Raw genomic sequence first — 14,469 nt, 5'->3', positions numbered from 1 at the left:
TTCAGAGTCTAGGGCAGCACTAGTGACCCAGATGTTTCTGAGTGTGTATGTTTGTGGACAATGAGGGCCTCTGGTGTCTTTCTACTGTGGTTTTGATGTCTGTGTTCTTTCTTTTCTTGCAGGCCTCCAGGAGAGCAGCAGAGTGGTGCCAGTGCCCCTGCCGTACGCAATCTCTCTACCACAGTCAGCAGCACATCTTCAGTATCTTCTGGTTCTAGTGGGCTGATGAGACAAAACAGTAACGCTGCGGTGGGCAAGCCTGGCCCTCTCCCTGCCAACCTGGATGAGATGAAGGTAAATGTCCTGTGAAGCTGAATAGACCCTTTCTGCCACTGTCAGCGGGCAGTACTGAACAATGCTGCTGCTGATATCTAACTGATAGTTGTTCAGTTAGAAGTTCTCTTAATGTTGCCCTCTTTTTTCCCCCCTTACCAGGTAGCAGAGCTGAAGCAAGAGCTAAAGCTGAGGGCCTTGCCTGTCTCGGGCACAAAGACGGACCTGATTGAGCGTCTCCGAGCTTACCAAGAGCAAAACGGTGCAGCCAGCCAAACAACCCCCACTCCTAAGCCCAGCACAGCAGCCGTCCTCCCTAAAGCTGCTGAAGTGGTGGTGGCCTTCCCAACTGCCAGGCTGAGCACAGGGCCAGCCCTGGTCACCACTGGCATTGCACCAGCAGAAGTAGTTGTGGCCACAGTTACTGGTGGCGGCGTGATGAAGTTTGGGAGCACAGGCTCAACTCCTCCTGTTTCTCCAACTCCTTCTGAGCGCTCGCAAATGAGTACAGGGGATGAAAACTCAGGCACTGGAGATACCTTTGGAGAGATGGTGACTTCACCTCTGACCCAGCTCACCTTGCAGACATCTCCAGTGCAGTTCTTGGTGAAGGAAGAAAGCTCCAAGTCCGCCTCCTGTGGCATAAATGTGGCACCCAAGTCAGAGTGGTGTGGTGCTGGTAACAGCAGAGATGCAGAAGTTAGGGACAAAGACCAGATGCTGCAGGAGAAGGACAAGCAGATTGAGGAACTCACCCGCATGCTGAAACAGAAGCAGCAGCTGGTAGAGATGCTTAGGCTGCAGCTGGAGCAGGAGAAGCGCTCTCAGCAGTCACAGCCAGCCCCAACAGCTGCGGGAGAAGGAACAGCCCTCGCCTCCAAACCAGGAGCGTTTGGCGCCCAGGTCAAGAGTGAAAATGGTTTCCTGAGTTGCCAGTGTGCGAAGCAATCCAGTGGCCAAACAGACCAATTCAGCCCTGCACCAAGCGCTAGCCAAATGGACACTTCGAATCCAAGCCCGGTGCCAAAGAAAGCCGTGATGGTGAAGCAGGAGGAGGCAGAGCCGCCGTGCCAGTCCCACAGCCCGCGGCTTTTCCTTGGCCAGCAAGGGAGCGCCCTCATCAAGGGCACCCCTCCCCCCACCCTCATCACTGACTCCACAGGGACCCACATTGTCCTCACCGTGACCAAGCAGAGCGCCGAGAGGCAGGGCCTCTCTCCCCACGGGATGGCAGGGAGCAGCTGCCCACCCTTGCAGGTAGGCAAGGGTCGGATCCCATCACTGCTGCAGGCAGTCGGTTCCTCTCTCCTTGTCCAACTCAGGTTACCATAGGATGGCCTCACGGGGTGGAAATTCAATACAGTAAATACTGAAAGGGCTGAGTTGCTCACTGCAGTGGTTGGTAGATCGTGGCTTTGTAAAACAGAGCAGTGTAAGCAGATCTTTGGCAAAAAGACTGGAATTTGACAGTGATGAGCTGTGTACAGCAATGCACGATGCACGGCTCTGTGCATCACAGGATGTTCAGCGTTCTTCCAAACGCATGGTTCTGCCTTTTGTCAGGCAGGACCTTGGGCTTGGACTACAAGAGTTTGCTGCTACAGTTCACTGGTTTTTAACAACTATGCCCGTGGTAGTAAAATGAGCAGAGTGTATTTCACCTCTTGTCCTTAACTGTAGAGATCGTAGTTGGAGTGATAGATGGGTCATCTTATCTACCAAGAGGTGAAATCAGACCCTGGGAGCAGACTGTTTGCTTTTTGGCTGCTCTTTGTTTTAATGCATGTCAGTATTTCAGTGTTAACAGAGTCTTTCATCAGAGATGATTTACGAATCCCCTGCTGGCATGAGCTCAGCACTTAACAGAAGTGTTCCGAGTGTTCCTTCCAGGAAGGGATAAATATGCCCAAGTTTGATGGCATAAGTCAAACCTCAGCACCTTCCATGACATCAAAGATAATTTTCATTCTCTGCTGATACATTTCTTGCACTTTCTGCAGAGCAAGTGGCAGTGTCTGCCATTAGTGACAGGCACTGAGCAGGCTGCGTTTGCTGCATAGCAGGTGAGATGTCGGCAGCTGTCTGAACATCAACCTTGTCAACCTTGAAACTCCAGAGTATCTCACCTGAGCTCCGCCACTGCTCTGCTAGGCACAGCTCCTCTGTCAGGTCTGGCAGTCCTTGAGGCGTGTCATGGGTAGCCCAGGGATTTAACCTGGTACTGCCTCCTCTCTTATGACTCTCAGTCTCATCCAGTCTGATTTCTCTGCTCAGGGAAAGACAAGGATGGAATTTCATAAAGAATGAAGAGTGGGGAAAAAACAAACTTATGAATGCTGTAAGAAGCCTAAGCCCTGTGTCCATGTCATGTCCGGGGAATAAGCTCTTATGGATACCCTTTTCTTTCCAGAGCGTACAATCATCACCCGCTAAAACTTCCAGCCAACTGCCGTGTCAGGTACCTGCAAACACCCCTCAGCAGCCCACGCAGCAGCAGCAGCAGCAGCAGCAGCAGCAGCAGCAGCAGCCCAGAGGACCAAACCAATCTAAGGTAGTTCACTGCCTGCTCATTTTTCTCCCTTGGTTTTCTTTGCCTGCTGCCAGCATTTGCACCCACAGGCAGTGGGTACAAACCTACCACATTCCAGTGCGTGTTGTCTGTGGATTAAAAACAATGAGGGGCTGGAGTGAGCAGCCTTGATTCACAGGAGTGTTCCAGATTCTTGAAGGACTACTGCTGAACAGAAGAGGTGGCTGCTGCATGGAGAGAGGGTGGTGTGGATTGTGTGGCTGCTGCTGAAGGGGCATGTGAGTTCAGAGGGGTAAAAAGGCTGTGACCTTTTAGTCTCTGGTACTGCTGAGCATGCTGTCATTTCCATTCCCCTGCCCTGAGCATGCCAGTTAATCATCACTTTGTGAAGTGCTATACTGCTTCAGGAAAAAGAGCTCCTCTGCCTTTAACTCTCTCCAGGTGCTGGCTGTAAAGAGGCTGTGCTGTACATCTCAACCCTTTCTTGCCTGCTTAGCTGTCTCTCTAAACTGTAATTAAGATAAGGTACAGAAAGATGATGAAGAGTTTTTAGAGCTTGGAGGATCATTTCCAAGTCAGTTCCTGGAAAGGGTATGAAGACAGAAGTAATTTCTAACATATTTAGAGTGAGAAATCTACTTTGCAAAGGGTCAGTGCCTTGGTTTGCTTTGGAGAAAGTGGAGAAGGTAAATAAAGGCACCTTTTTCCTTGGAGTTCCTTAGCCTTTGTGCTGCAGAGGTGTCTGTACTGACTCTTCCAGTCCTTTTGCCTCCCTTTGGGGTCAGAAGCCAGGTCTGCAGGTGGTCACAGGCCAGCTGGCCTACACCAAGTTGTCTTTCTCAGCACCTCCAAACCTGCAGCCTTTCTTCCCCGATGGTTTCCATAAGCAGTCGCTGAAAATTGGTACTTCTGGTAAAACCAGCCCACCCAGTGAGCCAAAAAAGGTACCCTGCCAGCACATCCCATGGCCTGTGCCATGCTTTCCAGCCCTTCTCAGGAAGAGTGGACCTCAGCAGAGCTGGTCTGGGGTCGCTCCTCTACCTGTGGGTCACAGAACAGATGAGCAGCTTTCCAGGGAACACAGGATGGGCAAAGGCATCGATATGTGCACATATGAAAGTGGCATTCAGCTGCTGCCCAGGGCTCGCTGCTCTAGGGGAGCAAGATTCTGTGTGGGTCATGCATAGCTGCTGTAGAGGGAAAGGCCTGATCCTCCTTCTTATGGGCAGTTATGTGCTGATTCATCTGGCAAAGCTGAGTCATGAGCACCACTTCCTGCAACACTTCTTGGGGTTTCCTTTGGAGCTGTGGTGCTGCTGAGTGCTCTGGTGTTCTCTGCCCACCAGCAGGCTGTGAAACTTGCTGCTAAGTGAAGCTGGCTTGTGCCTCCAAAGCAGGCACTGTAGAGGGAGGTGGGTAGAAGACAGGCCCTGGATATATTGCACAGAGTAGGCTGAGCACTCAAGGGAAATGCCCTTTCCCCTCCAAAGTGCGGCAGGAATCCCCCGCTTGGACAGACGAGGCTCTCCCCGTCCAGGAGAAGTGAGGAGGTGGTTTGTGGTGTGGCTGTATTAGCATTGGAAAAATCAGCTAAAGATTTCCAGCTGTGAGTCGAGGGGAAATTTGTCTTCTTCCCCTGCAGTCAGGGCATAGTGCACAGAGTCCAGGGAAGGAGGCAGGCTGCTGTGGGCAGAGCAGTGCAGACTGCTGTGCAGTGCTCACAGGGAGAGGTGATGGTCTCTCAAAGCAGCTGTGAGACAGAAGTTGATGGAGGATTTTTGTTGATCAGGACTTTTCCCTGATTTGCATTCATTCCCTCTTCTGCCTTCATTCTAAACAGTCCTCATCACAGCCTGGCTCTCCTGCTGCATCTTCCCCCTCCCAGATGGACCTGGAGCAGCAACAGCACACGCCGCTTTTTGGAACTCCTCCACCTCCTCTTCCTGTTCCCTCGGTCCCAATGAAAGAGCCACCACCAGGCTATGAAGAGGCCATGAAGCAACAGCCAAAGGCCCAGGTGAGAGCAGTTATTCTCCCTGGTTTCCTTGAAGAGCAGATGAAAAGTTGCCATTGTAAATCTGTTTAGTTTCGTGATGTGGGCCAGTGATAGGGAATGGAGACACAGCTGCACCTTTCTTGTTTAACATTCTCTGGAGGGTTTGGGGCGAGCCCTAAATCACAGGTAAAAAAATCCCAAGCCATTCGTTGCCATTGCTGACCATACTTTCCCAGCCAGTAAAAGAGGACTGGTGTCACGTCATGGTGTGCTCATTCTTGCTAGAAAACAGCCCCATGCCTGGGGCAAGGGAGGAGAGCCAGCAGCCAAGGGTTTTGCTGGAAGTGGAGGTTCCCCTGGTAAATAGGAAGCTAATGCTGCACTTGCTCTCCCCAGGAGAACGGCTGTTCCAGCCAGCAGATGGATGACCTGTTTGATATCCTCATCGAAAGTGGAGGTAAGGAGACAAAGCCAGCATTTCCCACAGTCCCTGGGTCTGAGTCTGGGAATTGCAGAGCACAGAGGGCAGAGTCTGTCATGGCCTTACTCTCTTCTCCAATGTCCCTACCAGTGCCTTTAGCACTGGCAGTAGCCATAAAGGCACTGAGGGAGATGTCAGTCAGGCCTTAATATGATTCTGTGATTCTTGATGGCTCTGCTGCATCAGATTCAGGCGCATCACTTCCGAGATACTGGACAGAGATGGGATTTTGTGGAGGTGGGCTGAAAACTCCCCATAGCGAGGCAAGCACGGGCACAGGACATTTCCTCATGCCAGCTGGTGGTCAGTGATGGCTTAGTCTGGGGAGGGTGTCTGTGGCCCTGGTGGGTGGGAGGGATCCTTCTGGTGTTCAGCCAGACTTTTCCTTACCTGGCCTGTTTGTTCTCTCTACAGAGATTTCTGCTGACTTCAAGGATCAGTCGTCTCCAGCTGGGAAGGAACCACCTGTGGCCCCGGCCTGTTCCCCACCGCCCAGCAGCCACCACTCCTCCGAGCTGGCGGTGCCGGTGTCCCTGGGGCAGCCGGTGCTCGTGGGCCGCCTGGAGGACTTCCTGGAGAGCAGCACCGGCCTCCCGCTGCTGACGGCAGGCCACGACGGGCCGGAGCCCCTGTCCCTCATTGATGACCTCCACAGTGAGATGCTGAGCAGCTCGGCCATCCTGGACCACCCGCCTTCACCTATGGACACCTCGGAATTGCACTTTGCTCACGAGCCGTCTGGGGGCATAGCCCTGGATCTGGCTGAGGCTAACTTGGACAGCATGGACTGGCTGGAGCTGCCAGGGGGTTCTGTCATGAGCCTGGCTCCCCTGAGCACCACGGCTCCCAGCCTCTTTTCCACAGACTTTCTTGATGGACATGATCTGCAGCTGCACTGGGATTCTTGCTTGTAATTCTGTGAGCAGAGACTGAAGGGAATGGGAGTGGGAGGGCACAGGCATGCAGAGGGAAGAGGCCAGTCAACCAAAAAAAAGAAAAAAGAAAGAGCTCCTAGTATTTGTACTCCTCCCCTAACAGTGTCCTTCCTGCGTGAAGCCGGCAGTGGGCCAGGCCAGGGCAGGGAGAACGGCTTCTGGGGGCGACGAGGCAGGAGGAGCTGTGGGGCTGGCGGCCTCCTGCCCACTCCACAGAGCCTGGCCCAGCTGGGGTAAGAACAGAGCCAGCAGCCCCTGGTCCTCCAGGCAGGAGCAATGGCAGCACATTGTTCCCTCAATGGGACAGAGCATGACTGGGCCTGAGCCGTTTCCAGAAGCAGCACTCTGCGCCTTCCTGGGATTGGCGGATGAAGGGGGTTGTGCTCCCCCAGCATGGTTGGTCTTAACGGTTGTGGAAGGGGATTCTACCTCTGGAGCAGGACACAAAGGCAGGAGGGCTGGCTGGGGCCCAGAGCAGCTGTCCTCTGCACCACCTGCCATCTCTCGGGGGAGGGTCTGATCTGCCACAGGGCTGGGAGGAGCTGGGCAGAACAGGCACCTTCTCTAAATGTAGCCAAAGGGAACCAGGGCTCCCCACCAACCTGGTAACGTCTAAGCTGGTTTCCCAAATATTGTTGAGCTTGGCAGAGGCCTGCCGGCCTGCCTGCTAGCTTCACTCACTTTGGGCGGCAAAACGGTTTTTTAAGGTGCTAAAATCAGGTCCTTATATGTTAAAACTGCTGTCAGGCACAGCCCATTGCCCCCAGCTCCCACGGCACTCGTGACGTCCCCAGGTGAGCAGGGCAGTCAGCCTGGGCAGGGACACAAAAGTGCCTGGGCATCCTGGGGAGCGGGTGAGGGGCACAGCTGATCAGTAACATATCATTGGGGGCCACGTGCAATCTGTCTCTGCCTTTGCTGTGTTGGTGCCTCACCGTAGCACGTGCCCCAGTGGAAAGCAGCAGCTGGGAATGGATGTTGGACCCTATAGGCAAGGAAGGGGAAGTGGGACTGCAAGAGTGGTGTTGGATGGCACAGCGCAGGTCCTGGCTCAGTGACTGTGAGGGCAGCTGACCTCTACTATTCCCCCTCTTCTGTCCCACAGGGTAAAAGGCAAAAGTAAATGGCTGCTTACTTTGAGCTGGTGCCCTGTGTCCCTGTAGGGCCCCAGGCTGGTGCCCTGGGGCAACTGCAGACTGAGGAGTCGGTGGACAAGCTCCCAGGACCTCAGAGCCATGACGATGCCATTGCTTGGGCAGGGCTCTGTGGTGGAACACCAGGCCTGTAGCTCACTCTTATGCTGTTACTCCTGTTACTTTAGAATTCCTGTCAGTAGTAATGCATGGCCACACTGAGCAGGTGGGACACGGTTTACGTGAATGTGGCCACCTTGCCACAAGGCTGTTCCTGCTTTGGCCCTGAGCTGGGTCCAGGCTGCTTCTGCTGAGTGAGGTGGGGGAAGCTGTGGCTTCTGAAGTCATGCAGACTGAGGTACTGACCTGCTCAGGCAATTAAAGGATCAGCTGCCATCCTTCTCGGTATCTCCTCAAGGATGCTGTCCCCACCTTTCCCCCATGCTGGGCTGCAGAGCTTCCTGCTGGGGAGGGGTAGCTGTGAGCCACGTGCTGCTTCCCTACAACTTTGGTACCTGGTCCTCATCCCAGGGAGAGGCTGTGCCACAGGGGTGCTGGTACCTCTGCTCCATGGTGAGGCAGGTAAATGCCAACCCTGCACAATGTGCTCTCCCTCAGCCACTGAACTGGCAGCTGGGTGGGGTCACGCCTGTTTGCAGCTGGGAGACACTCCTGCTTTCCTGAGCCCTTTGCTTGTTAACTGCATGGGGAGCCACTTTCTTAATCATTAGCAGGGGGAGCCTGCTGGCAGCTTCCTTTCTTACCCCTCCTCTCTCCTCTGGCCCTGAGCTGTAAGCAAGTTGGAGCCTCTTATCTGCCTTCCTCAGTGTCCGGGTTGGGGAGGACACCACCCCCCTCCCCCCTTCTCAGAGGCTTTCTATTCCTCAAGCTACAGTGTCACATCCTAAAAATCAGAATAAAAGAGTCTGGTGAGCACCCTCTTTATCCTCCTGAGCCCTCCCGGAATTCTCTCCTGGTGCAGCCCAGGTGCTCACTGGGAGCAGTGAGTACTTAGCAATCACCTCAAGAGCTTTCACCAGCTCTGCCTGGGCAGCTGCCCAGCTGTGGGGGCAGGAGGCAAGGAGTTCCTGAGGAAGAAAGTATGGGGGGAAAGAGACTCTCCGAGATGCTAGGGGGAAAATGTCAGGCTGCCTGTTTGCCAGACTCAAACAAAATCAGGTTCTTCAGCCCATAGCTGCAGTAGCCCCCAGAAAACCAGCTGTGAGATTTCTTTGGTACAAATAATTACAATTCCGCAGCTCTTAAATAAAGAAGGAAATGATCGCTAAAGTGATCAATGCTATGAGCTCCTAGAGGAAGGTGGGAGCACTCCAGCTGCAGTCCTGGCCTGACCCAGCCCTAGTTCCTTGCCCCAGCCAGGTACTCCATTGATTGGCAGAGATGCCAATGCCTGATAGCAGAGTAGCCCTTCCCAGAGATTGCTGGTGGAAGGCTGAGCTCACAGCTGCTCCCTTTCACCTTCACCCATCCACCATCATCAGGTGTGAAACTGTAGGAATTTAATGACCCTGACTTTGCCCAACATACTTGCACTGGCTGAAGAGCTTCAAGGAGCCCAGAGGATACAGAACCATGAGCCTCATGTTCTGAGGAGCCCGGCTGACCTGTGGGAGCCCCTCCATCCAAGGGACTTCTGCCAGGAGAGTGAGTGCTAACCCTTTGCCTGTGGGCAGAGGGGAAGGTGGTGCCTCAGCCCCGGAAATGTTAGAAAGTCTTTTCCCCAAGCAGTGCCCAGAGCAGGCTTGCCCAGTTCTCTGCTTTCTTACTATTATTTCTTTGAATAATAGTTCAATAGTTCTTTGTTGGAAGAGGTATTCCCCTGGACATACATTTTTTGCACCCATTGGGAAAAACGAAGTCTGATGTTCTGCCTCTACCTTGAATGTAATCCTGAATCTTTCTGCTGTAACCACTACTTGTTTGTAATGTGTATTTGACTAGCACGCACTCTCCCTTCCACTATGCAGCCACTGGCGAGGGGTGATCAGCACCATCAGAGTCGGATGGTGTTGGGGCATCAGATCCAGAGCGAGTATTCAACTGGAAAAGGATAAAAGTGACAAGTTAATGGGGGAGAGAATGGATCTTTAAATTGAATTATTTTTTCAGTTACAAATATTTGAAGAAAAAAAATCCATTTTATTAAAAAAATTCCAAACAGCCACATTCTCAAAAACTTTTCTGCTATGCTGGTGGGAGGGCTTGGGGCCATTCTGCCTTTTCCAGCTAAGGGTGGGTGGGTGATCCCTCTGTGTCTTTCTCAAACCTGAAAAAAACAGCTTAAGTGGTGGTGGCTCATGCTTCTCAGCTGCAGGGAGATTCCCTCAGTGTATGGAAATTACCTACCCTGCAACCAGAAGCAGGTTTTACCAGGGACAGCTGTTTGTCTCCCCCAGCCCAGCAGGCTGGTCTGGACTGCAGGTGGTGGTGAGGTGACACTGCCCCTTCTGCAGCCACATTCCAAAGGAATTATCTTCACTGAAGACGCTCACTTTCAAATCAGAATATATGCTGCAACTTCCACCCTCCTACAAGCTTGGACTTCTAACACAGTTCTCCCAAGGGCCTGTGCCCTCCTACTGTCCCACTTTGCAGCTCAGCCTACACCCGCTTTTTCCAGAGACACTTCTTGTACAGACAGCACTGCTGTCCCCACCACCCAGCCCTGCTTTCTGCTAGCCCCTCTGCCTTTCTTAAGGGTCCTCCCTCCACAGTGTCCCTACAACCCACAGTTTCCAGTATTTCTGGCTTTTCTGAGGCTCTGCTGTGGACCTGCTCTTAGGGCTGGTAGCAGAGGCGAGGCAGGGCTGGCACTGCTGGCAGCAGAACTGGCTCTGCCCTGGCTGCTGCCTGACCTTGTGAGCTGCTCCAATGCAAGGAGCTCCCTCGGTGCCAGCACAGAAATGGGACTGCCACTGTCAAATGGCAGAAAGGAAAAATTAAACCAAATCCTGGCCCTGTCAAAAAAAAAAAAAAAAAAAAAAAGACAAAGCCCAGCACTCTCCCAAGACGCAGTTTTTATTTACAAACCCACCAAATAAAGGAAAGTAAGAATCTAGTGTCATCCCATCAGTAGTTTGTGCTCACAGACAAGCGCTTTCAGTAGAAAGTCACAGACTCCGTATCCAGAGCCACCACCACAAAGCAGCAATTCTCCACTCCTGACCCACCTCCCCGTTGCCATCGCAGGGCAAGGAGGACGAGTTAGTCTCCCTGAGCCAGCTCCAACCTAAACCTTGTCCTGAGCTACAACGGTGCCAAAATATACATGCTCCTGGAGTAAATTTACAGCTTTTTGGTTAACAGTAAAAATCATCTCAAGACTAAAACGACAGCATGAAACACTCTTGTTTAGAGGAGAGGTGGTTTTTGTCTGCTCCCAGAGTAGACAATGACCATCCCCTAAGGCTGTTACAGTGGTAACAGGCTGGTAAATTTGGGCAACTCCTGTCAACACCCCACACCAGTGCCAGGGAGGTGGGATGAAACTGATGCCAGTTCCCTCTTCTTAGCTCCAAGTCAAAGGAACTTGTACATGTCTCCCTAGCAGAGGGGAGCCCTTGGCTGCCATGGGGAGGGGATGTGCTCTCCCTGCTCCTGTACAGCAGTGAGTCTCTCACCAGCCCAATTCCCCATGCAGCTGCAGTGCCAACTGTAAGTGGCACCAGCTCTCATGGATCAAAGCCACCCCAAAAGGGCCATCTCTTCCCCACAGCTCCAGCCACAGAACGCTCACATCCCCACATGTGACTGCTGGCCCATGGGGCAGAGCACAATGCCTCCAGCCAGGCTGCTCCCCTGGGCACTGCTGGGGAGGCAGGGCCGAGGAAAGCAGAAGATAGGGGTGGCAGAGTCGTGGAAAACTGGGAGGGGGCACTTGCTTTTAGTAGCCAGAACACACTTGTCCCTTTGCAGCATCACCCTCAACCATCAGCCCCCTCGGGTCTGCAGCTCAGCCTCCTGGCACTGCTCCATCTGTCCCAGGTGGTTTGGCAGCCCCCAGGGGGGATTTTGTCACAGATACAAGTGGGTGGGGTGGGGAAGGGCAGGGGGTGAGACATGATGGGGTGGAGGAGAGGGTGTGGCCATTGAGAAGGTCCCCAGGATGGGGTGGGGTGGGGGTCACCCATCTATGTCCCAGCTGAAGAGATGGTGCTTCACGAGCATGTCTTGCACCCCTTCTTTCAGTGGCTTCTTCTCCTTCTCCTGCAGGATGACACAGAGACCCAGGTCAGTGCACCACACCCAGAAAAAGAGAGGTTTTGTCTGCAGGCAGAGCCTGAGGGCACCGAGGCTCTGGCACCCAGAGCAGCTTCCTGCACTTCCCACCTTTGCACAGCTGGCACAGCGAGAGGCCTTTGGTTTGGAGAGCATCGGGGAAAGGGACACTTCCCTCTGCCCCAGCTGGGCAGGCAGTCCCCTCTGCCACCACTGCCCCACAGCTCCTGCCCTGGCAGGGAAAGCAGCCCCATCCACAGCCTCTGGAGCTGGCTCCAGAGGAGGCAGATGATGGGCTGAAGCACAAAGCTGGGAGAGGGAGGCAGTAAGTGAAGCCCCTGGCTGAGTGAAAGAATGAGAGATGCCACCTACTGACCTCCCTCTTTATTGGCAGCTCCCAGTCCTGAGAGAGGCTGAAAGCAAATTTGCCGAGGACTCTGCAACAAAACCAGAAGAGAGCGATGTTAAAATGGACCCCCCAGACACACTCCCAGCCTTTGCCACAACTGCTGCCCCAGGCATACAAATACACTGTCTCCCCAGCTTGTCCTGGCATGCCACTAAGCTCACAAGCATGAAATTCCTTGTTTGATGGTGTTGAAAAGACAGCAGCAGTCATTCATTCCCTGTTTTCCCCTCCTCACTGGGCTTCACATCCTCCCAGGCCCAGGCTGGAAGAAGGAGCTTGAAGATGTAACTCAAGTGCAGCCCCTACAGAGCCTGGAGCAGCAGCGCAGGGCAGCACAAGGAGGCAGCCCCGGGTCTGGGGGACTGCAGACATGCCTGGCTCAGGGCTGCATGCAGCTGGCAATGGCAGGTTCCTCTAGAAAGCAGACCCCTTCCTGCAGCACCTCAGAGTTCTGCAGTGCCCTCCCTCTCCCTGGAGCAAGAGAAGTGTCCTGCAGCAGAAGTGCTCAAAGGGGCTGGCACGGGGCGCTCCCTTGATGGCTGGGAGAAGTAGGACATAAGACATGAACCAGTCCCACTCAGTCCTTGGCTCTGCCCACTGGCACTGCCCCCCTGCTGTGGGACACGGCAGCCCAGAGGGGGCAGAAACCCCCTCCCATTCAGCAGCAGGCTGAGAACAAGACACTCTGAAGTGTGCACACACAGGCCTGCTCTGGCTACAGATGCTCCCACTGGGGCCTGAGGCAAGTGGGTGGTGCACACAAAAGCCAGCTTCCACTGAACAACAGCAGGAACCAGGCTGGAGCAGTGGTGATGCCATGGGATTTTCCTTCCAGCTCCCTGGGACTTCACCTGGCTTTGCAGAGTGCAGGAGGGCCAGGAGCATGGATGCCTGGAGCCCCAGCGATGTGTGCCCTGGGCTCCAAGTGAGTGCCTCGTACAAGCTCAGGCACTAAAGCTGCTTTCAGCCCCCGACACCACTCCCTCACCTAACCAGGGAGTCAGTGGGTGACTGAATCCTTCCCAGCCAATGACTGTCCAACTGTCTCCCTAGGACATTCCCTGCCCCCTTCTTGGACTTAGAGTGCTTGGCAAAGTGTCCTGCAAAGGACATGGAGAGCAGTGGGGTTGAAAAGGCAGACTCTCCATCAGAGTAGCAGGAGGCAGGCAAAGGCTGCCTGCTTGTCACAACAGGACCCCAGGAGCCAAGCTCTGCTCTTGGATCAGGCAGGCACAGTGCCTCACAATAAACTGTCCAGAGATTTCCTGCTGCCTCAGCACACAGCAGGAAATGTCTATGGCTAGGATGTCTGGGCAGCCCATGCTGCAACTCAGTGGAGAGGGCCCAAACCCAGCCGTAGTGAGGGCCACCTCCTGCTGAGGAGGGGAAAATCTATTCCAGACACTGGCATGGGGACATGCCACAGGGACACTCACCTCAGCTCACATTTGATCTGCACCCACCCAGGACTACGCAGGAACGACCAGGGATGGAACCACTTCTCCACGGTCTGCAGGCTTGAGCACAGCACCTCCAGCCACAAATGCAGCACCTGCTCGCTGCAACAATGGGGTATAGGCTTGTTACTCAGCTGCAGCCAGGAAAGAAACCCATCCCTCTAGGGTAGCCTATTTTCAGACCAAGCCTTGACCCCCATCCACAGCCCTGTCCCCAGTGGGAACAGGATAACGCCGATAAACTTGTGTGAGCCACCCCATACAACAGGAGCTCCTTCTTCCAGCTAGGAATCAGGCCAGCACAACGCACAAGTCTCTCCCAGTGGCTGCAGTGAGAGGGGGGATAAATGATGCTGTGGCCTAAGATTGAAACCACTGCTGCGCTTAAGCCCACTCTATCCCTTCCCAAGCTCTTTGCAGCCAAAATGCCGAGGGTACAAGGGTCAGATGACTCACTTGAGTCCAACACAGATAAGAGAACGAAGCTTCACATCCATCTGTGCATGTGCAGCATCGTGTGTCATGTTCACAGCCTGAACCGCCTGTTGGGAGGGAAGGTGTGGTTACTGCTGGGCAGCCACTTCAGCAATACAGCAAATGCGGCCCTCCCTGGAGCTCCCACCCCCACCAGCGCCTCCTGCTAGCACCAGAGGGGATAAGGGAAGGTCTAGGAGACTCTGGAGCATCTCCCTCCAACAGTCTCCACAGGAAATATCCCCAAAGTAGGAGCTGGGCTCTGGCTGGGCTCAGGGCAGCACTCACCCGGTAAAGCAGCTCCTCTGGAGTAAGGACTTTGCCATCTTCATCAAGCCTGTAAAGATCACAGCAGAGACCCAGCTAGCTCCAGTCACCCTGAGCACATAGCAGGCCTTTCCTGCTTCATAGCCCAACAGCTCTCATGCTACTGCTGAGCCCAGAGGTGCCCCCAAAGTCTTGAGAGCCAGATACAGACCCAGAATCAAACACAGAGCCCCAGGGGAGGGAACAAGAGTCACTGCCAGCCCCAGGTCAGCACA

General features: G+C 54.0%; 2 protein-coding genes across 4 annotated transcripts in view; one reads left to right on the top strand and one right to left on the bottom strand.

The window, feature by feature from the left end:
- Positions 1-9,527, top strand: part of MRTFA (myocardin related transcription factor A) — a 68,755-nt gene extending 59,228 nt beyond the window's left edge. For both annotated transcript variants that reach the window (XM_041481747.1, XM_041481746.1), the window contains exons 9-14: positions 123-294; positions 436-1,530; positions 2,684-2,824; positions 4,644-4,820; positions 5,196-5,256; positions 5,695-9,527. In XM_041481747.1, the coding sequence (XP_041337681.1) occupies positions 123-294; positions 436-1,530; positions 2,684-2,824; positions 4,644-4,820; positions 5,196-5,256; positions 5,695-6,194 (2,146 nt within the window). In that variant the 3' untranslated portion in view covers positions 6,195-9,527. The remainder of the gene's footprint in view (positions 1-122; positions 295-435; positions 1,531-2,683; positions 2,825-4,643; positions 4,821-5,195; positions 5,257-5,694) is intronic.
- An 844-nt stretch (positions 9,528-10,371) lies between these two features.
- Positions 10,372-14,469, bottom strand: part of SGSM3 (small G protein signaling modulator 3) — a 29,292-nt gene continuing 25,194 nt past the window's right edge. For both annotated transcript variants that reach the window (XM_041481748.1, XM_041481749.1), the window contains 5 exons: positions 14,216-14,264; positions 13,910-13,995; positions 13,433-13,555; positions 11,964-12,024; positions 10,372-11,575 (listed from right to left, as the gene is read on the bottom strand). In XM_041481748.1, coding sequence (XP_041337682.1) covers positions 11,492-11,575; positions 11,964-12,024; positions 13,433-13,555; positions 13,910-13,995; positions 14,216-14,264 — 403 coding nt within the window. In that variant the 3' untranslated portion in view covers positions 10,372-11,491. The remainder of the gene's footprint in view (positions 11,576-11,963; positions 12,025-13,432; positions 13,556-13,909; positions 13,996-14,215; positions 14,265-14,469) is intronic.

This window comes from Pyrgilauda ruficollis, unplaced genomic scaffold (assembly GCF_017590135.1).
Source record: "Pyrgilauda ruficollis isolate IOZ18807 unplaced genomic scaffold, ASM1759013v1 scaffold56, whole genome shotgun sequence".
In the NCBI taxonomy this organism is placed as follows: domain Eukaryota; kingdom Metazoa; phylum Chordata; class Aves; order Passeriformes; family Passeridae; genus Pyrgilauda; species Pyrgilauda ruficollis.
This window is presented reverse-complemented; position numbering and strand designations above follow the sequence as displayed.